The 27001-nt window shown below is 41.8% G+C and overlaps 1 protein-coding gene across 1 annotated transcript in view; it reads right to left on the bottom strand.

Annotated features, from left to right (window-relative positions):
* PHLDB2 (pleckstrin homology like domain family B member 2) overlaps positions 1-27001 on the bottom strand; it is a 119565-nt gene that overhangs the window by 88012 nt on the left and 4552 nt on the right. The window contains exon 2 of the mRNA XM_055127120.1: positions 9169-10460. Within this exon, the coding sequence (XP_054983095.1) occupies positions 9169-10446 (1278 nt within the window). The 5' untranslated portion in view covers positions 10447-10460. The remainder of the gene's footprint in view (positions 1-9168; positions 10461-27001) is intronic.

Genomic DNA, 27001 nt, shown 5'->3' on the forward strand with positions numbered 1-27001 from the left:
TAGGTACATGCTCTTCGTTTGCAGTATCTCCTCAGTCCAGATATGTTCTCCTCTCCCTTCTCATCAGAACCTCTGACTTTAAAAGCATTTTTTCCCTTACAAGACAAGTTTATATAATCAGAGCAAATACCTACACAAATTAGACTGATTTTTTTAAATGGCATAAAATACAGCTATATGCATGGACCTTGTCTTATCAGTGTATTTAATAATATAATTTTATTTAAAAAAATATTTGGGGGCCAAAAACAAGTTCAAACAGCCGAGTGCACATGCAAGGCACAGAGGTAGGAATGCATGGTTGAGTGTAGCCCAAGAACAAAATATAAATAAATAAAAACAAGTTTGGACTTGTTTTTATCATAAAAGACTAGTTCATCAGAACTTTTAAATGTCATATATGACTTTACTGAAAAGGTAGGTTAAGATTATTTCCAAATAATGTTTAAGAAAAATATAAAATAAGGAATTTTCATATTCCTAATTTCAAATATAAAATTCAGTTGAGAAATTAATTATAAAGGTGGCATACCTTTTTATGTAAATAATAGTTATGTTTCACAATATATCAGCTGAAACATTATTTTTATTATCTTTAAGAGGACAAAGAACCTTTAGCTCCGGTCACATCTTTTCAACTCCACTGTTCTTCCTGCATTAACATAGGCCTCAAAGACCTGGGCCCAATGAAAACAGGATGAGAAAGCTATTCAGGTATCCCAAAGAGGAATCAAAAGAGCTATGCTTGGAGTGAGAGAAGAAATCCAAGTGAGAGAAGGAATCCATGGTCAAGAATCAGGGACGCTGTCTCATTTGCCAAGGTGTCAAAGATCAGATGGGCAATTCAGAAACAACCACTGGACTAGAGCTGTGACTGACTGGATTCCACGGGACGTCAAAAGACCACGTGGCCACCTACCTATGAGAGAGATGGTCAGACTTCTTCATCAAAACCCTGAATGAATGGTTTGAGGCTCTTTGTGTTCCTGGAGCAAGCAGATACCATTGGGCTACACTAGCACACGACAGGGATGAATGGAGACATTACTGGAGCCCGCTCAAACAAATCGACGAACAATGGGATGACAAGTGATACTAAGTGATCTTTAAGTTAAATAAAGCTCTCTTCTGCTCCCTGCTCCTGAACCTACTGGGCTACTGCCTGCCTACCTACTTGCCTTGCCTGTAGCAACTTTAGATGATAAATAGGAATTATAAAACAGGGGACCTGACGTGCTTGGCATGTTAATCTTATCCACAATCCAAGAGAACGCAGAGCAGATTGCTATCTGCTGTAATGTCGGGACAAAAACACAGTAAGAAGAGGTTACTAAACATTTAAATCCAGTACCTTCTCCACTGGACTGGAACAATAGCACAACAGATAGGATGTTTGCCTTGCACGCAGCCAACCCGGGTTCAATTCCTCTGTCCCTCTCAGAGAGCTCGGTAAGCTACCGAGCGTATCCCACCTGCACACAGGGCCTGGCAAGCTACCCGTGGCGAATTCCATATGCCAAAAACAGTAACAACAAGTCTCACAATGGAGACGTTACTGGTGCCCACTCGAGCAAATTCGATGGATGAAGGCACAACAGTGCTACAGTGCTAAGTTAGATACATTTCTCTTCAAGTGTCTGGTTGTTCCAGAAAGTGAAAGAAGACCATGGAGAACAAAAGCTGATTATAAAGGTTAAGGATTATAAGTCTGTAGAAAAGCAACTTTATATTTGCAAAGAGAAACTCTATAAAGAAATAATGTAAAGTACTGGCAACAGTTATACAACTTTGATGAATTTACACATGAAATAATATATTTAATATTGGGTTTTAATTTTTGCTTTTTTAATTCTTGGCTACACCCAGTGGTGCTAGGGGACAACTTCCAGCTCCGTGCTTGGCCGTCACTCCCAGGAATGTGTGGGGAAGATGCTGTGCCAGGGCTCAGGCTCCAGGCTCCAGAGATTCTTGTGTTCCAGCCCTTTGAACTACTTCTCCAGTCAGTATCTCATATGCTATTAAAGTAGCATTTCTGTTGAAACGGAGAGACTGCAAAAATCAGCCCGCATTTACACAAAGTAGAAGGCTGTATTTTAAATGTAATTTGTCCAGAGAGTAGAAATTCAGCATCTCACAAGAATAACTTTTGTGCTTTGTGCAAATGGCACATAGTCTTGCACATTTAAAATGCTCTCCAGGGGCTGGAGAGATAGCACAGCGGGTGGAGCGTTTGCCTTGCACGCGGCCGACCCGGGTTCAAATCCCAGCATCCCATATGGTCCCCTGAGCACGGCCAGGGGTAATTCCTGAGTGCTGAGCCAGGAGTAACCCCTGTGCATCGCCAGGTGTGACCCAAAAAGCAAAAATAAAATAAAATGCTCTCCAAAGAAAAGTGCCTGCCATAGAGATAGGCTCAGGGGTCGGGAGTGGCAGGGGTGAAACTTGGGACACTGGTGGTGGGAAATGTACACTGGTGGAGGGATGGGTGTAAGAACATTGTCTTACTGGAAACTGACCATGACGAGCCTTGTAACTGTGTATCTCATGGTGATTCAATTTTTAAAAATTAATAAATTTAAAAAATAAATAAAATAAAATTACCTCCAAGATGTTCATTTCTGATTGATTTGAGTTTACTGATGAAATCTTCTCTTATTAGCATTTAATTTTAACTTCCGAAAATTAGACTCTAATTGAAATAAATCAGATTCAAATAATTTTTAACTTTTCCCAGAGAATTCTTGGGTAATCACAAAGATTTATCCTAAACTATACAGAAAGAATGTTAGAAATAATTGGGCTTATCTGCTAAGCCCCTTATTTTTAAATAACTCAACATTGTCAAGAATTGCTGGAAAAATATCGGTCTGTGAGAAGTCTAGCCTTCTCTAAGCTAATTTTGCCCTGGAAAAAAAAAATTTAGAATATAGATAAAGTTCATAAATTGCATAATGTACAGAAAGATCCTAGTCAATGCCCTCACTCTCCATCATTCTTTCCTACCTTCATGGGAAACAACAATGATTTTTAAAAACTAAATCTTATGCCTGAGATTTTAACTTTTTACTCTTCTTGCTGACAGTGTTTGTCAAACTAACCATAAATTATCCACCATCACTTGGTCTTATCTTCCCTGCTTTTCTCTTATGCTTTTTAATGACTCTGCTTAAGAGTAGACTAAAATGAATCTTTTACAAAGATAGATTTTTCTCAAAGTTTTGTGGAGAGAAATTCACTAGGTACTCTTCCTTCTTTATAGTTCAAAAAAGACTTTGATAAAAGACTTAATTCTTAAGTGACATTGGATTGATAAGTAAGGACAGTATGAAGCAGCAAATTCAGATTTTTTGGGGGGTGCTTTTTAAATCCAGAGGTAGCTCACTTCAAGAAATCAATTATGTCCCAAGATACTATGTAATAAGAATGACAACAAAGGGACCAAGTGAAGTGATACCAAGTATCTAATTTATAAATGTGGGCATATCTTTTGCAAAATTACTGGTATTCTTTTAATGTTTGCTTTTCTAATATGGAAATATCTTTTAGCATTCAATTGCATCTGACATTCAATTTGATCTGACTTTTTCAGGCTAATAAAACATTTTTAGTTTAGTTTTCTTTTGTTTTTGGGTCACTCCTGGTTGTGGGCTTCTGGTTTTGTGCTCAGGAATTATCTCTGGCAGGGCATGGGGACCCTGTGGAATGTTGGAGATCAAACCCAGGTCAGCCACGTGCAGGGCAAGTGCTCTACTCATTGTACTATTGCTTTGGCCCCTAATGAATTTTTTTTACTGGTGCCCACTTGAACAAATTGATGAGCAACGACGGGATGACAGTGATGATGGATGACAGTTCTTTTCTGTAGTTTGGAATCCAGAAAGAAATTTTACAGTCACTTTTTAAAAATGGCAGTACTACTGCCATTGTAACTACATAGGCTTGATAAGAATAGATAAGCAGAGAGTCTCTGGCTGAGAGCCTGGCTGTCTTCCCTGGGGCACCTTGGAGGGGATGGGCTCCAGCTTCCCTCCCTGCCCCGAGCAGAGCTCCCATGGCCGAAGACCTCCAGAGCCCAGCCACAGCCATGCTCAAGGCCCCTCTCCACACGTTTGGACAAGCCTCACGCATGAAGGAACCAGCAGAGGAACCCAGGTGTGTGGGACCTGACGTTGAGATTTCCAAGCCTGCTTGGATCAGGACTGGGCCTCTTCCACCCAAATTTCCCATTTCCCAGTAGCTAGGCGGTCACACCCAAGGACTGCCCTCAGTGCCCTGTAATCCCATCAATGGCCAACATGCAGAGACTTAAAAGCAAGCTCCTGGAACCATGCGGCCGCTTCGTGGCCTCGCAACATCTTAGAGCCTACTTCTCCCTCCGGGAGAACCAGCAGGCTACTGAGAGTTTCCTGCCCATATGGGAGAGCTTTGCAAACTCCCCGTGGCATATTCATATGCCCAAACCAGTAACAATGCTGGGTCTCATTCCCCTGACCCTGAAAGAGCCTCCAATGCGGCATCCTTGGGAAGGACAAGTAAAAAGAGGCTTCTAAAATCTCAGGGCTAAGACAAATGGAGACGTTACTGAGACTGCTCGAGAAATTCGACAATCAACGGGATGATGATGATGATGATGATGATGATGAGAATATACTTTCATTGGGATGGAAATCAGACAAGTAAAACTTTATGACTGAGATCAAACCTAAAAAGTGACTTTTAAATATTAGTTTCCTAAGATCATAAATGGCTGTTTTGCAAACTTACAAATGTATGGTTGTGAGTTCAAATCCCCACTGTCTCACATACATAGGGAGTGGTCCTGGCGATTGGTGATGCAAGCAATTTCCTGCCACACCACTGAATGGTGTAAGCACTACAAATAGGGATGTGACTCGTGGTGAACATTGCAACTAAAAAATGTGTGAGCATCACCTCTAGAAAGTGCAGTACTTGGCTCATACCTGTATTAGCACCACAGTGACCCCTTGTGAGCACCACAACCACTACTTGCATGTCTCAACGAAGAGTATGAGCCCCAGCAAGTGTGTGTGCAAGCATTACTAAATGAATATAAACCTCAGTGAGCACCATGGCTGAGTGTACGAAAAATGCACCCTGATATGTGTAGGATGACATTACTTTGTCCTCTCCGCCCTTACCATGAGTAGCTTGTCCTGGTTTTCCCCGGAGTCTAGGCTTACCCCAGTCTCACCCATCAAGGTGTTCCCGAATCTCTCCCATCCCTTTGTTTAGCTATAATCACTTCTTCATGCTCTCTTCCCCAAAAGAGTTAATCTGAGGCTTTCCCTTAATCTGACTCTGCTAATTTGCAAGGTCAGACCTTCCTAGGATACTGAATTTATATTATATAAATTAATATTGCCTTTCTCCTCTTCTTGTGCATTTTGAATAATTTACTTTAAAGCTATGTCTGTTTTGTATAGACACAAGAAGACAATATTATGTTTTTATAACTTGGGAATTAATTGGCCTCGAATATTATTCCCTCCCGGGCATCTGCTTTCTCCACTTACGCCTCAGTTGCCCTCAGTTCCTAGCACCCTAAAATCGGGGTCCCAACGAGGGATGAGATGGATCCAGGGCAAGTGGTGAGTTGTGTGCAATCCTGGCATCGAGATGGGCCTGGCCAAAGTGCCTAATTCTTAACTATAAGTTAAGAGCTTGATCACAGACAAATGCTGTCATGATCCAAAAGTAATATGAGACTAGGACCCTGCTAGGGATAGGAAAGACTGATCCGGCCTGAGCACTGTAGTCTGAGATTGAGATGGCCCCAGGAGAGCAATTCTATAAGCTTTAATGCATCTCTTATTGTGTCCATACAAAATGATTAATATTATGAATTCTTATATGTTTGCTGGCTGAGAAGAGAAACACACTCATGGGACTCTGCCCTTGGGTGGATCCTCCTGCTAAAAGAGAATTAAGTCCTAGGAGAAGCATCCCCTAAGGGAAAGGAACCTTACCCTATTGATTGTGACCACACCTAGGTGTACACCCCAACCCCCCTCCCCCGCCCCGCATGTTGGGGAGATTTAACTAGGCTGTAAGAGTGGGTTGGGGGGCCAGATCCAGAGATCCAGAGAGAGATCCAGAGCCGGGAGAGAAGCAGGGAGAGAGAATGAAATAAACTGATTGAGCAACCAGTTTGGCCTTCTTCCTTCCATCGCCTGCCCTCTACTGACAGCACACACAGCGGTTCCAGGGCACCGAACGCAGGCGGTGAGGCAGAGCCGCCCAGAGAGCCCGAGAGTGCACTCGACCCTCAGCGTGCCTTAGTTTTTTACAATATGTAGGTCTGGTAAGTACCATAGCTGAAACTGTGTGAACTAACCAGGTGGGTATAATACCCCTGTCATTATGACAACAACAATGCTGAAGAGAAGGGGAAAGTGGAGAAGGAACTTAAAAACAAACAAACCCAGGGTCGGAGAGATAGTACAGTATATAAGGCACTTGTCTTGCACACAGTCAACCCAGGTTCTATCCCTATCACCACATACAGTTAGGAGCCTGGCAAGATACCTGTGGCATATTCGATATGCCAAAAACAGTAACAACAAGTCTCACAATGGAGACATTACAGGTGCCCACTTGAGCAAATCAATGAATGATGGAACGACAGTGCTACAGTGCTATATTTAAAAAGAATATTAAGCAGAAGAGGATCATTTAAGGAAGACCTCTGGAATGATGAAAGTCATTGAACTGAGGTACTCTCTCTGGTTCTTGAATAAGTTACCAGATAGAAGCCAGATCTCTACTCAACACAGAATAATGCTAGATTTGATTTCCATATCCAGGGTTTGTATATATGATTAAAACTCCAAACTTGAGTCAATGAATTAAGCTCAAATATGATGAATTTTTATGACCATGAAAAATCTTTGAATATCTATGTAATGTTATAAAATAAATGTTTCTTTGCTAAAGTTAAATATCTTTGGAGGCTATCATAATAAAAAACCTTTCACACAGAACCACCATCTAAAAGTCTTACTCCGAAGTGTTTTTTTTTCAGGGTTTAGCCATTCATTTAAATACACTGTTATTGCCACCTAGATAAGAAAGATCCGGAGCTGCTGTTCTCGAAATGGACCCTCTGCTCCTAAAGACTATGATCTAAGAGGTCTTCTAACCCATTTTGGCACCCAGAGTGGCTTCTTACAGAAATGCCGCTCTGAGCTAAAATATCAGAAATCCAAAGCCACGTGGTCGCGAGCTCATAGAGTCTTCATTCTCAGCAATGGAAAGAAATTATTAAGTGATGTCTTTTTCATCAGGCCTGATTGTTGGGGGAAAATTCCAAACAATAATAGTGAGTTCTCTATTGAAATATTGAATGTATTCGAAGTATAGAGAGAATAAAGTGAAGATCATTAGCTACTTAGGTGGGGGATGGGTGGGAGGGGGGTATATTGGGGTTCTTGGTGTTGGAACATGTGCACTGGTGAAGGGATAGGGGGTTAACCATTATATGACTGAGACTTAAACCTGAAAGTTTTGTATATTTTTCACGGTGATTCAATAAAATAAAAAAATTTTTTTTAAAAAGAAAGGTATGTGCAAAATAAATAAAGGAATGAAATAATAAAAAATACACTGTTATTAATCAGAATATTTGGAAACATGATAAGGATAGACACTAACTCATCAAAAATTATGAGGGATGCAAGTGATTAATTTTATAAAATTTTAACAAGTTCTGTCCTTTACAGATACAAATGGTTTGCTCATTATAAACCAAAGGTTACAATTTTAATGTCCTATAGGCATGAACTAGTTTTGCATGAAACTCAGAAATCTTATCCCAGTCCAATTTCTTTGAGTAACTAAAACACTTTGATATTTACATATATTTGCTAGTCAACTTTACCTTCCTGTGTTTCTTTCATTAAGGGAAAAATTCATAATGAATAATGGTTAAAAATAATCTTACTATATGAGTGATTATATATAACATATTATAGATACTTATCCTTAAAAATTACATTTAAAGGAAAACAAAAGGAATGGAAAGATAGCTCAAGGCTTGGATGCATGCCTGCAAACACAAGACCCCAAGTTTAATTTGAGGCATGGCATGTTCATGACTGGGTATAGTCCTGGTGATCCCCAAATACTTCTGGCCCAAGAAGCACATCACCAGGCCTGAACATTGACTCACTCAGCCTGCACAGCCAGGCCAAGCATCATCGAGAATTTCCCACTGATCCTCTGACCTCTACTGGAGAAGTTCTCCATCTCCTAAAGTTCTATTATTGTTGAGTGTAAAATAATAAAGGGAAAAAAAAAGAAAATAGGAAAATGTAAGTAGTTTGATCCCATTAATTACTGTCACTCTCATGCTTCCTCCTTATTGTCTTCAAGATTTTCCACAATAGACACTAAAGAGAAAACCTCAATAAACTTCATAAGTTTGTGCAGTAAGGAGTCATGTTGGATGCTAATTAACAAAGCTGAAGAGCCTATGGGATGCATGGTGGAGGAGAAAAAGGTTGAGCATCATTTAGGCAACTTTTCAACTGTGATGAACACAGCAATGTTGTAGGACAACTATGGAAAAAATACACTGCCTAATAACTGGTGGGTCATTATTTCACTGATTACCTATATCATACACATTCAAAATGAATGAAATAAATAATTGAACTCAGTGTTTTCGTATCTTAAAAGAAACCTTTGCGGGGCTAGAGCGATAGCACAGCGGGTAGGGCATTTGCCTTGCACACTGCTGACCCAGGTTCAATTCCCAGCACCCCACATGGTCCCCTGAGCACCGCCAGAAATGATTCCTGAGTGCAGAGCCAGGAGTAACCCCTGAGCATTGCCGGGTGTGACCCAAAAAGTAAAAAAAAAAAAAAAAAAAAAAAAAAAAAAAAACTTTGGTAAGATCTAAGCAGCTCAGCGAAATTCTCAACTACCTTTGCTAGAATGAATGCTTGTAAGAACTCTGCAAAACAACTTAATACAACATTAGGCATCTAGCACAGTTATCTGGGGAAGAGAAAGACAGCAGGAGATATTATTCTAGGAAGAAAGAGCAGTGGGCAGCGCATAATTCTACACAGGGCCAGATAGCCTTGGGGTCCTTCTACCCCAAGCTGATGCATCAAAGAATGAGGTCAGGTGAGAGAGAGAGATTACCAAGCGCTGCATCTCCTGCTCCCGGAGGCGCTCCTCCCTCTGACGGCGGTGGTACTCCATCAGGTCATCCCGCCCGGAAACGGAGCTGATGCTGCTTTTGCGCTCCCGCAGGACAGGCTGCGGGGTTCCCGACGCCTGTCTCAGACTGTCCAAATCTGCATCATCCAACTCCGATCCGCAGGAGAAGTTCCTCCGGGCCAGAAACATGCGGTCCGTCTCCCCGGGAAGAAAGGAATGGCCCGAGCTGACGCCGGAGTAGGGAGCCCTGTCCAGGTCATCGGAGGCACAGGACGAGGTGGAGGCCAGGAGCATCTTGCGAGCCACTCTGGGACTGGCCGGGACGCTCAGGGCAGAGCTGACGTAGGGGTGGCCCTCCGACACGGAGCTCTTATAGGGGACGGCCCCCGAGCTTAGCGAGGAAAAATTCAGATAATTGTCATTGTCGATAAAGCCATGAGGTAGATCCTTCTCCCCCGATTTTGTGCGTTTGGAGTTGCCCAGCGAGGTCCTGGGGGGCAGCGTGAAAGGCGTGAGCTGGTGCTCGGAGGCGCGGTAGAGCCTGGGCAAGGAGCGGCTGCAGGCGCCCAGGTGACTCAGGCTGCTGCTGGAGTACTTGCGAGCTCTCGCGGGCGCGCTCTCGGGCTCCCTGGGCCGGGACAGCTTGGCCTGCAGGGTCGGGTGGTCCTGCAGGCTCATCTTCCTGGCCTGCTTGGGGCTGGAGGGCATGCTGGCCGCCCCCGACCTGCTGGCGCCCACCGCGCTCCCGTTCCACATGGGCAGCAGGGAGCCCGACGCCTTGCGGCCCTCCAGCCCGCCCAGGAAGTACACGTTGTCGTGGGACTTGTTCCTCGGGCTGTATTTGGAGTAGGGGGGCTTCTCGGAGAGCCGCAGGGACCGCTCGCTGTCCCGGTCCCAGTCCGCTCTGCCGAGGGGGTACCCGCTGAGCAAGGGAGCGGGGCATTTCAGGGCCACACTCTTCTCAGCAGCCTCGCCGGGGTACTGCTTGCTTCCCTGGACCTTGGCCACGGAGGGGCTGCTTCGGACACTGGCCCCCAGTGGGGAAGGGCTCCGCTTCCCCGGCGTGGGCTGCGAGAGGGTTAAATAGGAGCCCGAATAGTCCCCGTTGGCTTTAAACCGCAGGCTGGAGGAATACTTCTTGGGGCTCAGGCTCTCCATCATGCTGTGGGAATCGCTCTCCAGGGCATTCGTCACCAAGCCGGCCTCTAAGCTGCCGTTTTGCAAATCCAGCTGCTTGGGAGCGTGGCTATGCTCTGCCATCGTCTCCTCGGAATCTGTAAAGGAAACGGGAGAGAGAGTTTTAGTTGACAAGATTAACGACCAGCTCTCTTCCCCTCCCTCTCACTTTCTAAATAAAACTATTTTTTAAAAAAAGAAATACCAACCACTTGTGAGCTTTCATCTGAGGGAATGTGACAAAGGCTTAACAAAGATTAAAGCTCAACTCTCTCTCTGTCTCTCTCTGTCTCATTCTGTCTCTCTGTCTCACTCTCTCTCTCTCTCCTCACATTTCCTAAATAAACTTAAAAAATAAATAAATAAAGAACCAGAATGCGGTGCATGTGGTGGACCCCAGTTCAATCACTAAGCTCTACCAGGGGTCATCCCTGAGCACAGGGGTGGGAATGGTCCCCAAGCATCACTAGGTATGACCTCAAATCCCCACATCCTCAAAAATGAACAAAAATGACAATATTCATTTGTCAGCCTTCATCTGAACAAACTAATAAGTCCTGCAGTTTGACCTAATGACATTCACCAATGTCACTAACACACTGTGTTAGTAATAAACACAATAAACCTGTACAGCCAAATGAAGAATAAAGACTCCTGATCTATCGGGATGCTTTCTGTACAAAAGTGAAATAACTTAGGAGGATACCAATGACATTTGAGAGGAACAAAACCCTAATCACATACAGATGCAGGATTAGACTGGCACATGCAAAGGACAGTTTCCTTTAGTCTGTGGAGGACCACCTGCTTCTTGACAAACCCCTTCAGGCCCTTCTTTAGATGTCTGTGCTAGAAACTTTGAACTGCTCGGGAGACCTGAGGTAAAACTTGTGTCAGAGGAAAACATTTGTTAGACATGTATCAATAACGTGAGTGAAAAAGAATTAGTTTATTATTCTAATCAATACTATTAGAAGACATTTTTTTAAAAGGAGGCTATAAGAATTTCCCTCTCAACATAAACACTTAGTAAAGTCTCTGAAAGTAGAGGAAAAGGCGGGTAACAGAGAAAAGAGCTGGAGAGACAGGACAGGGGTCAGAGTGACTGCCTTGCTTGTGGTTGATCCCAGTGCAAAGCCCGTCATCGTATGTCTCTCTGAGCATGGGGTGCTGAAGAGAGGGGCCCCTGAGCACAGGAAAAGGAGTAGCCTGAGCTCTGCCAGCTGCAGCACCCAAATCAAAAACAATGACAAAAATAAGAGGAGGGGCTGGAGTGATAGTAGGGCATTTGCCTTGCACGTGCCCGAGCCGGGTTCAATCCCCGGCATCCCATATGGTCCCCCAAGCACCGCCAGGAGTAATTCCTGAGTGCAGAGCCAGGAGTAACCCCTGAGTATTGCTGGGTGTGATCCAAAAAGCAAATAATAATAATAATAATAATGGAAAAAGTGTGCACGAGTCAGGGTGAGGGGAAATATTTAAAACTGATGTACCCCAAAATGCATGATTCCCAACCTTGAACTCAAACTCCTTTATCAGAGACTCTTTTCTCTCATCTGCACTGACCTGAACCCTCCTTTTCCTCAAGGCTCAGATTAGGAAACTATCTTCAATTTTCCCAAAATATGAACACATCCACAAGAATATATATAGGGCTCTAGTTTAAAAAAAACTTTAAGGAACTACTGGTTTAGGGGCTGGATCGATAGTACAGCGGGTAGGGCATTTGCCTTGCACTTGACCAACCTGGGTTCGATTCCCAGCATCCCATATGGTTCCCCAAGCACCGCCAGGAGTAATTCCTGAGTGTACAGCCAGGAGTAACCCTGTACATCGCTGGGTGTGACCCAAAAAGCAAAAAAAGAAGAAAGAAACTACTGGTTTAGGGCCTGGGGACAGAGCATGTGCCTCACAAGTGCAAGGTGGCAAATTTGGTCTTTAGCCCTGACTCACAACCATGAGTGTAATCACTGGCACAACCACTGAGATGCCAATGACACAAGCGTGCAAGACGGCAACACCAGTGTGTATGTGAGCACCAGTGCCAAGAGCATTCACACATCAACAACCAGGGACATCACTGGACATCACAACAATAACGAAGGGAGTGGTGAGGGAAGAGGATAAAAAGAAATCAAAAGTTTAGTCTATCAAAATGTCTCACTACAAATTCTCACTATGCAGGAAAAGCCTTATAGTTCTGATTAAGAAAGAAACTCTTATCATCCTCCAAGTGAAGATACAATGTGAACATCGTCACCCAGCTCGGGGGTTAAAAAGACTGCCTTCCAAGTCCTCAGGCGCTCAGACACCAGCTATGACATCTCTGGTCTCTTTATAAACTATGTTGTTTACAGCTAGTTATCAATTTAATAATGTGCTTGTTTCTGTAACTGGGTGACAAGTCTGGAGAGGAGAATCATATCCAGTGATTGAAGCTGATTTCCAGCCTCTCCAAATTCACATCGTCCCATAGGTGAGCACTCGGGGTACACAAGCTTTCATTTCAGTCAGCACCTCCCCCACTCCCTCAGACCTCAGTGGCTTCTCATCCTCACAGATTTCATGGGCAAAGGCAGCCTAAGTAGGAACTGTTTCTCATTCACACAGGGAAGGGATGGAGTCCCAGTGATGACTGAATACCTCACACCCTACACAGCTATAACTTCCCTCACAAGTTCTGCCTTGGATTCACTATCCTCCAACCCCAAATCCTACCCTTACATAAAGACATTATCTTTTTAAGTAGACCTCAAGCAAATATTTTCCTTTAGGACTGCCCTCCAGTTGGGATCTGGCTATGCCATCTGACTGACCAAGTCTTCTATTCCTCATCTGTACTCTCTCTGCCCTAAGACAACTGTCCCTCTCAGCAATTGTTAACTGATGCCAGTTCTAGTCTGAAAAGCAACATCACCCAGGGTTAAGATTTCCTTCACAGTGGTGGAGAATGAAAACCAAAATAACCCCTCATCTTGATCCATTCTACTGCTGATTAATATCAGCTTGTTTGTCATATTAAAACTGTACAAATCAGGGACTAGAGCAATAGCACAGCGAGTAGGGCGTTTGCCTTGCACCCGGCCAACCTGGGTTTGACCCTCAGCATCCCACAGGGTCCCCTAAGCACTGCCAGGGGTAATTCCTGAGTACAGAGCCAGGAGTGACTCCTGTGCATCGCCGGGTGTGACCCAAAAAGAAAAAAAAAAAACTGTACAAACCAGAGCCAGAGAGATAGTACAGAGGTTAAGGTGCTTTCCATGTTTGTGGCTTACCCTGGTTCTACCTAGAACCACAGACGGTTCCTCAAGGACTGCCAGGAGTGAACCCTGCAGTTGTCAGGGATCAGAAAACTGAGATCAGAACTCCCTATCCCCCCTAAAGAACTTATGCCTCCCTCAAATTATATATTTTTCTGTTTTTTCTTTTTTTAATTCTTTTTCTCATAAAATTTTTATTTATTTTAATATGTGATTTATTACACTTAATAAGCACTGTAGCACTGTAGCATTGTCATCCTGATGCTCATCGATTTGCTCGAGCAGACACTAGTAACATTTCCATTGTGAGACTTCTTGTTACTGTTTTTGGCATATCTAATATGCCACGGGTCGCTTGCCAGGCTCTGCTGGTGGGCGGCATACTCTCAGTAGCTTGCTGGGCTCTCCCAGAGGGACAGAGGAATTGAACGGGGATCGCATGCAAGGCAAGCGCCCTACCCGCTGAACTCCAGCCCTACACTTAACAAAGCATTTAATAAATGATTTATTACACTGTTTATTAATAGTCCAACATCAATTTCGCCATCATTGCACCTTCCCACCACCATTATTTCCAATTTCCACACAAGCTACCCATGGCGTATTCAATATGCCAACCACCTTTTAAGCCTGCCCCATCAGGTTATATAATTTTGCACTAACGAAACTAGGAAATAGGTGGATCTTGAAGTGACAATTTTTTTTGTGGAAGGGAGGAGGGAGAAATATCTTGCAAGCCCAAAATAAAGAGAAAAAAGACAAAAGGACCTATAGTACATCATATGGATGAATATCACATAACTATTAAGATCACATTTTGAAATATATTTCAGAGCATAAAAAGCATATTCATATGAAGTTAAATTTTTTATTTACAACTATGAGTGTAGGTTATATTACAGAGTTATCGTCCAACTATTTAAGATATTACAGATATGGTTACAAGTCCATATGTTAAATATTATTAGCATTATAAAGAAAAAGAATTAAAGCCTACAAATGTTAAAGACATTGATATTAGAACAACATACATAAGATGAGAAACAGAACCATGATGGAAATTTTATCTCCACGCTTTGCAGAGATAGCTATGTAGAATACAGGCTGGAACAGATATGTTTAAAGTGAAGCCAAAGCTATGTATTTGGGCCCAAATGTTGCATTTAAAATATTTACACTAACTGTATAGAGTTGAAGGACATATACCTAATGTCAAAATGAATAAATAAAAGCTTAATTTGGGGCAGGGGGAGGAGCAGAGCGATAGTACAGCAGGGAAGGGGTTTGCCTTGCAGGCAGCTGACCAAGACTAATGGGTGTTTTTGTTTGTTGGTTTTGGTTTTTTGGTTTTTTGCTTTTTGGGTCACACCCAGAGATGCACAGGGGTTAATCCTTAATCCTGGTTCTGCACTCAAGAATTACTCCTGGCGGTGCACAGGGGACCATATGGGATGCTGGGAATTGAACCAGAGTTGGCTGCATGCAAGGTAAACACCTTACTCACTGTGCTATTGCTCCAGCTCCTGTAATTTTTGATCATAAACTGTTTTGATATATTTGTCTCTTTGTAAATGCTACTTAATGCAAATTGTTGTAAATGTTACTTAATCACCCAAATGAAGTATCCAACTCTTTATTTAGGCAATAAAAAAAGAGAGCATCAAATCACTAAATGTTTCTTACAAAGTGGTAATCTTGGGTTCCCCTCACTTTCCCAGACTTTTTTAATGTAGGAATATTGCTATTTATTCAGCCATTGATTAAGCTGATTAAATTGGGCACGAACTCCACAGACTTTTTCTTAATTCAAAAAAGTCTGACTACTGAGCACTCTGGAAGAAAATAACCCCAAAATATTATAGAGCAGTATGTATCTGGTGGAGAAATAAATGTTGCATTCTTATTTCTCAGATGTGGTTTATTACTTGCAAGTAGAAAGCTTGCTAGTCCCTTTCTCAGACACTATGAATCTAATTAGGATGGAGGAGCATTATAAAGCATATTTAAAGGAATATTCATGCTTGATATCTGTCTTCTAGTTCAACTTTATTGGGTCCATGACTATATAAAAAGGTTGTTCATTGACAGATTTACCTCAAGTAGAAATTGGGAATTGATTTATTTTTCTGAATTTTAGTTTGTCTTCCATAGCTGAGTGGCTATGTACACTTGTATCAATATCAATGCCATAAATCAATTCAACTTGAAAGTTGAAAAATCAGCTAAACATGTGGCCTTTCAAACCCAAAGGGTGAAGATAAATGACTGTTGGTATTTCTTTTCTTCCCTACTTCCAGAGTATTCTTTACATTTCCAGTGAGAACACATGAAAAGAGACCTAGAATGGAAAAAATCTAAGAAAATGTAACTTATTTACATTTACAGTACAGTAATCCTCTCTTCTATCCACAGTTTTATTTTCTGTAATTTTAGTCACCTCTGGTCAACTGAGTTCCAAAAGTATAGTGTAAAATAAGATATTTTGAGAGAGGTACTACAATCACATAAATTCATTGCAGTGTAATTATCCCGTTTGTCATTGCTATTGTGTCCTATGCCCCATTCATGAACTTAGCTATCATAGGTATATGTGTACCTATGCAAATACATATACATAAGTTTTTGGGCATGCATGTCTTGGAACCTACTTCCTGAGGAGACAAGAGTCTACTAAGTATAGCATACTTTGAAGGAAAACTAGATTGTGGGCAAGAACAGCAGAGTCAGCAAGGAGTAAAATGGAAGAGTGTGTTTTTAATTCCCCAGTGACAAGTGAGGGAATGAAGTGATCAAAACATTGCAGACAGGATGCTTCAGAGACTGCAGTAAAGTTCAGAAGCAGTTGCGAGGAGGAAGAAGTAGAAGGCGAGAAATGAAGGGAAGTGTTACATAAAGTGCTGCCACAGGGGCAAGAGAAAAGGCCAGGGGGGCAATGAGCCTATGTCCTTGTGTACGAGAAGAACACAGTCCGGCTTCTTGATCTACAGCACTGTGTTTATTTGTGGCTTCCTGTATACTTTATGTAAACAAAAATGAAGTCTCATCAACATTAACAATGCACTGCACTACGTTACTGGAGAAGCCAAACAGTGCCGAGGGTTTGAATGGCTGAACGTTTTATATGCATGTCTGTGGAAGGGCCTGGAAAAGGGAAGGAGGCATCTGGTGCCCATCTGACAGAAAAGACAACAACGAGAAGCCTAAACAGGAAAAAAGTTAATGTATGTTGAAATGTTTAACTTAGTCCCCAATCCATAAACGTAATCCCCCAGAACTCTTGTTACTTTACCACCTGAAATACACATCATCTCGCTGTCAGTTCGAAGTGCTTGTCAACTTTTTCACACCTGTGCACCAGCACCTGTCGCACACACCAGCCTATGGACCGGTGGTTGTAACCCAAGAAGTAGGCCAGTGGTTTCCAACCCTTCTACACCTGTGGGTCGGCACTGTTGCACAGATGGATGGTTGAAGACTACTGAGTTAGAAGATCAGAAGCCATAAGGAGAGCTTTGAAAGGTAGCACAGCAAGTCGCAATACTTTTTTCGCTTAGAGAAGAAAAATACTTGAAAAACCAATCTGAAGGATTATTTTATTTTTGCTTTTGGGGTCAGATCTGGCGATGCACAGGGGTTACTCCTGGCTCTGCACTCACAAATTACTTCTGACAGTGCTCAGGGGACCGTATGGGATGCTGGGAACCAAACCTGGGTCAGCCCCGTACAGGGCAAATGCCCTACCCACTGTGCTATCACTCCAGTCCCTCAAGGACCATTCTAGAATGTCTTAATACTGTTTTTACTTTACAAAGGCACAAGTCTGACCTTTGTTTTAAAGTATAATTTTGTAATCCTGTTAGACTGAGGAAGAACACAACTGCAGCTGACTCCACTCTAAGGACAAGTCAACACAGCCATTTGACAGCCGAGAATTGCCAGGATGGCGGTGATTTTAGTTTCAAGATAATGAAAAAGCACTCAGGGTGCAAAGTTTTAAAAAACAAAATAAATTGAAATGACATGTTTGTTGGGTTGTGTTGTTGTGTCAGAAGAGCAAGGCTTCGAGTTCGACCACTATATCAACACCATTTTCCAGGCAACACTGCCAAAGAAGGTGGGAGGGATTCTAAATTATGGCACACATTACTAATCATTTTACCTTGCCCAGCAAAGTCGTTTTTTAGAATCAGTCAATATAGCAGAAATTGCCTGAAGGAGTCTACATGAGAAAGAGATTAAGAAGTGGAAATCATTTCATAGTGCTGGGGCCATGGGACAGAGCAAATTCGGCCAATACCAGGAGCAAATTTCGAGTGGCCGGTGATCTGAATCAGTGAGAGAGCTTGCCTCAGTGGATTCCATTTCCAGCACTGAAAGTGGAAACCAAATCAGACAGAAACAAATTTGAGAGCAACAGACTGAAGCATCCATGCAAGAGGCCTGGGTTTGTTCCCCCAAGCATTACCAGGCATGACCTCCCCATGTGGTCCAACAAACCAAAGCAAATAAAGAGCAAATAAAGCATATAAGAGGTAAGGAGAAAGATACAACAGAAGCCAATTCAGGAAAAAGTTGTTTCCAAAAATTACAGAGATATAGGTGAACATGTTCCTACTATAATAAATTTTGAGTTGTTGCCAGTATCTCTCAAGTCCCATCAGACGGAGCACAGGCTCTGGGATCATGTAATTGCTGCCTGGTGCCTGGTATTCAAAACTCCACCAGCACACTGGTGGTCCACACGCTGGTCTCTTTCAGCACTGATGTTTACGATATGGCAATGTTATAAATAAAGCATCTCCTGATGACATGTAATTGAATTCGGACACGGGCTCAGAGCAATCCCTCAGAAGCAGTGCCATTCTTTTACTGAATTTGGGGAGGAGGCCGGGTGGAGTGTGTATTTTTGTGGTGACCAAGGGCAACAGAGGGGGCCTTGAAGAGAGGTTTTTACAAGGCTGAAAAGAAAAACCTGAGAAATCTATGTCAGCCCCACGATTTAAACTTTTTTTAAATTTTTTTATTGAGTCACCATGTGGGAAGTTACAAAGTTTTCAGGTTTAAGTCTCAGTTATACAATGCTCGAACACCCATCCCTTCACCAGTGCACATATACCACCATCAAGAATCACAGTATAGTTCCACCCCATCCCCCCATCCCCCTAACCCTCCCACACCCCTAGCCCCCCCTCCCCGCCTGTGAAACTGATAAATTTCACTTTACTTTCACTTTGATTGCATTCAATATTTCAACAAAACTCACTATTATTGTTTGGAGAGTCTCCCCCCTGTTGGCGTGGATGTGGGGAGAAAGGGACTCTTCTTCACTGCTGGTGGGAATGCCAACTGGTTCAGCCCTTTTGGAAAACAATATGGACAATTCTCAAAAAATTAGAAATTGAGCTTCCATTTGACCCAGCAATACCACTCCTGGGAATATATCCCGGAGAGGCAAAAAGGTATAGCAGAGATGGCATCTGCATTTCTATGTTCATTGCAGCACTGTTTACAATAGCCACAATCTGGAAAAAACCAGAGTGCCCCAAAACAGATGACTGGTTAAAGAAACCACGATCTAAATTTAAGAATAAAGGACAATGGGCAGAAAAATCTGTTCTACTCTCACTAATCCCAACAGGAAGACATGACCAAGAAGTGGCGCATGAGAAACTTCAGGGAAAGCACAGTCTTCTCCAGCATCTCGTTCCAGCCAGAAACCCCAACGCCTATTTCCCCATCTTCCCATTATGCAAACAGCACCCTTAGTTAAGCCCTCAGTCCTCGCAATGCTTACTTGGAAAACACACCCTCCTTTCCCACAAATATTTCCTTTAATCACAAGATCCTCCTCAATCTCCTCATCTCTGCAAATAAGCCTCACTCCACCAGCTCAAGGGGGGGCCCACACCCATCAGGAAACTGTCTACCCAGCAAATATCCCCAGGTGCTCTCTCCCCTTCACATTTCACCATCCACAGAGAGTCTGCAAGTATCCCTGAAGCTGGACCCACCGGCCTCAATGTCCATCTCCATAGAATCTTTGCACCCGCCACTCGCTTGTCCTAACTTCTTCAAATCAGTTGTTTCCATTCTTCCTCCATACTCGAGGTTTTTGTATCCAAAGAAAAAGATCGCTGAACAAAAACCAAAAGTACCTGTATTCTTCTCTTAGCAAATAACCACAGTATCAAACAAATTCCCTAGACTCTGTATTCACTGTTAATGAAAAAGCTCCCTATTTGAACCAAAGCACTATCTATTGATACATGTAGGGTTGGTGATAATCTCTTAGAAGATACTTTCCTCTCTCAAAAAGATCCCCACCTCCCCAATGCAGGAATATATTTTAAAGGCAAAATAAAAAGATTATCTCATTTTTGCAGAATAAGCCTATTATAATCATTGTATCACTGTATCACTGTTATCCCGTTGTTCATCGATTAACTCGAGCAGGCACCAGTGATGTCTCCATTAGTCCATGTTGCAAGCCAGTACAGCCCAATGGCGCATTGGGGGCTCTTTCAGAGTCAGGGGAATGAAGACCATCATTGTTACTGTTTTTGGCATATCGAGTACGCCACAGATAGCTTGCCAGGCTCTGCCGTGCGGGCAGTATAAATTTGGTAGCTTGCCGGGCTCTCTAGAGGGATGGAGGCTCTTGGGGCAGTCTCTAATTACCTCTACAGATGTCCCCAGTCAGGCATGTGTGTATATATATGTAAATATATTTATATAAATATATAATATAAATAAATATATCAGTCAGGTATGTATATATATAAATATATATATATATATTTCCCTCTATGATTTGTTGCCTATTGTCTGAACCTTATCAAATATGGTTCGGAGTTATAATTTTAAATCGGGCTAATTTGATGATTATTTACAAAAAAAAAAACACAGAAAAAGACATTTGAATCATTCTGAGCTACAATGAAAAATAATGTACAATGTCCTACTAAAAACTGTCCTATACTATAAATTCTGCAAAAGAGACTGATCCATAAAATTTCCAATGGAAAAACTGTCCTATACTATAAATTCTGCCAAAGAGACTGCTCTGTAAAATTTCCCATGGAAAATAAATTTTAAATGCTAATGTGTAGACATGGGCACACACAGATACACTGACTGCCCACGTGCACAACACTCTAACAAGCCTGAAGAGTTTTTGTGACTATCAGAGAAGTGTCTTCAGAATTCAGGTAATGTGAGGTATGCTCTGAATTTTTCAGGCGTTGGGACAATGAGGGTAGACTGGTGGAAAGAGTCCCTGGAATGCTGACATGACACCTCAGGAGCTGATTAGTTTTTCTTGACTTTACTTTGTTTCCGATTTTAAATTCTTCTTTATTCTTTTTTGTTTATTTTATTTTTTACCACATCCTGCTGTGCTCAGGGCTTACCCCTACTTCTGTGCTCAGGAATCATTCCTGGCAGACTCCAGCGACTATGTGGGGTGCTGGGATTAAGCCAGGTTGGCCGTGTGGAAAACCAATCTTTTGAATTCTTACTTTATTATATTCAAAAATATATTACAAGAAAAGAAGAATAGGAGGACCATAAGGGAAAGAACAAATGCAAAGGATGATGGGGAGAGAGAGAGGAAAGGAGGATAGAGGAGAGTGAGGAATGACAGGGACAAAAACATTTGATGCAGTTAGGAGAAAGGAATGAAAAGTAAAAGAAAGTTCCAGCTTCTTTCTATCACAAAGATGTCTAACCCCCGCTACCATTCCCTCTGTAATCTCTTGCTATGCTAAAGTACAGCATTGTCAAAAACAGACTTGGAATGGCTTTCAAAAGTTCCTCAAAGTACTCATAGCCAACAGTAATAACATATTTCCAATGAGAAGCTTTATTCCCTGTGACCACAAACAACTTTGAAATAAATTTATATTGCTTTCTATTAGAAATTCTTAAGAAGCTTAGAGGACTTTTAGTGAAGATGGTAAAGCATCATTGTGCAAATTTTTTAAAAACTGAGTGCTAGTTCCTTAAGAAAATTTGTCTGCATGACCTCTAAGATATCCTTTAGACTATGCAAGGAATCTGGCTGCATGTTTCCTGCGATAACTCTTCATCTAGCAAGGAAGGTGGGGAGAAAAAGCAGAAGTAACCTGAAAAACATTTAGATTTTTCAAATTCTCTTCCTTCCCACTTGCAAAATGCCTGACTTTTACTTAAATAATCAAGATATGGCTTTTATCCACTGAATTCACATTTGTAATTATACCGCTATAAAAGTAGCTTTAGCAACATTTAAGTAGTACTAAATCAATTAGTATTTACATAAATAATGCAATTAACTTTAACACAATGGTGTGGTAGGAAAGGTCTCAAATTAAAAGCAGCTGCCTTTAATTCTGAAAATACAGGGGACAGAGGAACATTAAGCAACACCATGGATATGCTGTAACCTAAATCTAGAATGTGGGGAAATGTACAGAAAAAAAATTAACCAATGTTTTCAATCAGTAAATGGTAAGAGGAGGAAAAAAAACCACAAAGGAAACCACATTAGATTAAGAGAACTTTAGGCATACACCAATTAAATGCAATCTGTAGTATTCATTGAATCAGGTTTTGAAAAAACCAACTCTCAGAAAAAGTAATGATACAATCAGAGAATGCAAGCACTGTTTGGAATATTACTGTCATTTTTTTAATTTAACTATGATAACAATTACATATCTGTTTAAATCCAAATCTCCAAAAGTTGAATTTTAACTTATTTATGGGTGGAATAATAGATTTAAAATCTGCTTTATACCAATCCTATTTAGGGGAGAAATAAAATCTGAAGCTCAAAGATATTAGCATATGTAGATAATTATTGAAGTCGAGGATACATATACATGGCATCTCACTGTATTTTTTCTTTAAGTTTTGTGTACATTTAAATTTTTATATCATAAGATGTTTTATAAGATGAATACATTCTTAAAGTCAACATGAACAAATTTATATAAATACATATTGATATGAATATTACAGTAGCTCAATTTACAAAGAAGAACAGAATCACAACAGCAGCTCCTAGCTGAGTTCCTTTCTGGGTTTTGGGGACACACCCACCAGTGCTCAGGGGATACTTATGGCTCTGTGCTCAAGGATCATTCCTGGCAGTGGTTGGGGGACCCTATACAGAGTTGGGGATCAAACTGAGATCAATCACATGCGTGGGAATTGTCTTACCCTCTATATTATCTCTCCTGCTGTTGATTATTCTTTTTTTTTTTCTTTTTGGGTCACACCTGGCTCTGCACTCAGGAATTTCCCCTGGCAGTGCTCAGCGGGTAGGGCGTTTGCCTTGCAAGCGGCGGACCCAGGTTCAATTCCAGCATCCCGTATGTAATTCCCAGCAGCGCCAGGGAGTAATTCCCGAGTAAGCCAGGAGTAAACCTTGTGCATCGTTGGGTGTGACCCAAAAAGAAAAAAAAAAGAATACAGGTTCAAAATAAGAAATTCTTGTGGAGTTCATGCCCACTTCAAACAGCTTAATCAATGGCTGAATAAATAGCAGTATACTCTTAACTTTAAAAAAAGAAAAAGAGGGGCTGGAGCAATAGCACAGCAGGTAGGGCGTTTGCCTTGCACGCAGCCGACCGAGGTTCGATTCCCAGCATCCCATATGGTTCCCCAAGCACCACCAGGAGTAGTTCCTGAGTGCAGAGCCAGGAGTAACTCCTGAGCATCGCCGGGTGTGAACCAAAAAGTAAAAAAAAAAAAAAAAAAGAAATTCTAAAATATTTTCAAATAAATCTTAGATTTCTAGATGTTTCTTATTCCTTATCATTGATATCATTCTCATCAGTCTGCTATAGACCGGGGGCGGGAGGTGGGGGCAACACTTTATTTGATGACCTGAGTGAACAAAAAACCAGAGAAATGGATAATCACAAAATAATTAAATTGGATACCTGTGTATACCCACCCTTCAATTTTAGGTCCTGAACCTGGGGGTATTCCAGGAGAATGCACTCTTTGAGCTCATTTCAAGGCAAATATTGACCTTGGGCACATTTGGATATAGATATCCTTCCTCTATCCCCCTCCCTATTTTTTATGTTTCAAATTTTGGACCACAACCAGCTGTGCTCAGGATAACTCTTGGCTCTGCTCTCAGCGATCACCCCAGCAGTGTCTGGGAGCCCATATGGGGAGGTGGGCATTGAACCCTAGTCAGTCATGTTTAAGTGCCCTGCCTGCTGTAATATGGCTCAGATCCCTTGCCTTCATTTTTTTTTTTTTTTTTGTTCTGGGGGCCCAAACCTTGCTCTGGTCAGGGCTTACTCCTGGTTCTTCTCAGGAATCACCTCTGGCCATGCTTGGGGCACCATGGGGTGCCAAGGATCAGACCCCGATTGGCTGTCTGCAAAGCCAGTGCCCTACCTGCAGGACTATTGCTCTGGCCCCAAGATAGCCTTTCTTTCTTTTTTTTTTTTCTTTTTGGGTCACACCCGGCGATACACAGGGGTTACTCCTGGCTCTGCCCTCAGGAATTACTCTTGGCAGTGCTCAGGGGACCATATGGGAAGCTGGGAATCGAACCCGGGTCAGCCATATGCAAGGCAAACGCCCTACACACTGTGCTATCGCTCCAGGCCCCAAGATAGCCTTTCTTGAACTTGAAAACATGCTTGAATTGCAAGCTGAGCATCAGTAGGAGCAAGCTCGCAGTTTTCCACCATCCAGTCCCCATTCTGCACTATTCATCAAAACACACTGTAAGATTCACTTTTAATTGTTCGCCAAGTAATTCTTTCCAAACCCTAATTTTCCCTGCCTGACATTAGTGATCTGAGGCTAGTCAGGGCCTAAGGAGTGAAGAGAGATAAACAAACATCAGCAGATCACATGATGCACCCCACAATGGTTCTAACTCAAAAAGTGAGTGTATGGGCCGTAAGGCCATAAAGTAGAAAAACCAATACTCCTACCAGTCCTCCATTACTTAACCATTGATTAAATGGACTAGTATAAGACTCCTCATTTTATTCTTCCTGGCTAATTCTGTCTTGATGAATTATTGCTGGTAAGGAAAAGACAAAAAGAAAGCATTTGAACCAGCAGAGATCAATGAACTGAATAAACAGAATGCAATCAATGATGTTTTCACATCTGACCAAAAGACCACCTAATAAAGGAAACGGTTACATTAGGATGTTATTTTTATCGTCATGGCCTATGTACTACAAAGAACACTGGCCAGGCTGCCAGGAACATGAGTCAGGAGACCGGTCCTAGCCCTGGTTCTGCCAAAATAACCAACAGAAATGAGAGCTGGAGCAAGGCACCGTGGCTGTCTTCACCTGGTTTTAGCAGAGGTTTGCCTACATTTATTTGAAACCTCTGAGGGTAAACTAGATGTGCTTTCGGATCCAAGTTTTAGAGTCTTGTAGATACTGGTTAAATAACCCAGAAGTGCCAGTTATACAATGCAGGAAATGGAAGTGACCACAGAACAGAAACATGCATTAGAGATAAGGTGGCAGCTACCTAGCTGGGAAAAGATTTCACCAATGACATCCCAAGGGCAGGGTAAATAGTTTCAGCCTAACAACGAGGGAAAATGCCCGGCATAGTTACCATAATACGATGCAAGGGTATATGATTCAGCATTATGTATCAGGCATATTTTGTCTGCATTCCCATGACTTGCAGTTTCCTTAGTAAATCTTAAGTTGTTTTTGAAAACCTACTTCAGCAGTGAGGTCAGCAGTGCGGCAGCCAGACATCACTTCCCAGTCCCTTCTGAATATCTCTTGGCTAGGAAACACTATTCTCGGACCACTCAAGCTGGGTCTGCTCAGGTCAAAAAAATGCCAGAGCTGCCTGACTTTAGCTTTTACCGGCCCTAGTACAGTGGTTAGGAAATAGCAACAACAAATCTTGTCACTGTAGGCTTTTTCACAATACCTTCTGCTAATCCCCAAAGCATTCTGTCATCTGGAGAAGTCACGTGCAAATGAACAAACAAAATACTCTGAGATGATCCACGCTGGTTTCCACTGAACTCTATTTTAGCAAGAAGTCTTAGAAACGCTAACTCGGCCAGATATTAAGTACTGGCTTCCATGAGCAAATGTTTTCTTCCTCTTACTTACTTTGGAAAGTTAGGAGAAGCAGCTTATCTAACTAGTAATTCCACAATCACACACTAAACAAACCATCCCTTGTAAAACAAAAACAAAACAAAACAAAACAAAAAACTCTCAGGAATGTTGTCATATAATTTAGATGGTTGCTCTATCTTTTTTCTGTTTCTTCATTTGGCAAATTTCTCTTTATCTGTACATTTCTCACAGCACCTCAAAAAGAAATGATTATTAGACTGGAGTTTTTCTGACTGACCATCACCAGCTGCTACAAAAACAACCTTGTCCTTAAAACAAATTCAACATAAGAATTATTCTAGACATATAAGAAACACTTTTGAATATCATGAAAATAACTTCTCTGCAGTCACTTTTATGACAATTTCAGAATATTCAAATTAATAAAATTCTGACTTGTGTTTAATGAAGGCAATTGAAAATCTGAGCTGCTCTTTTACATTTTATTCACTTTCAAAAGATATTTTAATCAAATGCAAAGGAGTATTTGCAGCCAATGGTAACTTCATCAAAGAACTCTTTTTTTTTTTTGCTTTTTGGGTCACACCTGGCAATACACAGGGGTTACTCCTGGCTCTGCACTCAGGAATTACCCCTGGCCATGCTCAGGGGACCATATGGGATGCTGGGATTTGAACCCGGGTCGGCCGCGTGCAAGGCAAACGCCCTACCCGCTGTGCTATCTCTCCAGCCCCTCATCAAAGAACTCTTATCTCTTTTCCCATCTTCGGGGTGGAGGCATAGGAAGAGCAAATCGGGAAAATCACCAGAGTGACTAGATGAAAGGTAATAAATGAGCAGCAGGGCAACAGGGGTAGGGAAAAAGTGCCAGGCTACTAAGGCAGGCTGGGGGGTGGGAGAGAAACTGGGGTCATCGGTGGGGGGAGTGAGCACTGCAATTGGAGCAATATAAGCCTGAAACTCAATCATACATATCTTTGTAACTTTGTAATTTATGGTGATTCAATAAAAACAAGTAAATAGAAAAGAAATATGAGGCAGAGGTTAAAAAAAAAACCACGGACACAGCTTGACAGTTGTAGCAACACACTTGACAGGCATTTTCATGTCCTAGAACATGGAGTTATTATGCCATCTCTTGAATACACAATGTTTCCTGAAACTTAAAAAAAAAGAAAGGTAATAATGAAAAGACTTCTTATTGTAGCTTTATTATAGCTCTCTATTATAGCTCTGAGTGCAGACCCCTTTAAAATGTTATCACTTTCAAATCTTTTCTAAACATGCTAGGAACTT

Source organism: Sorex araneus, chromosome 2, assembly GCF_027595985.1.
Source record: "Sorex araneus isolate mSorAra2 chromosome 2, mSorAra2.pri, whole genome shotgun sequence".
NCBI lineage: Eukaryota > Metazoa > Chordata > Mammalia > Eulipotyphla > Soricidae > Sorex > Sorex araneus.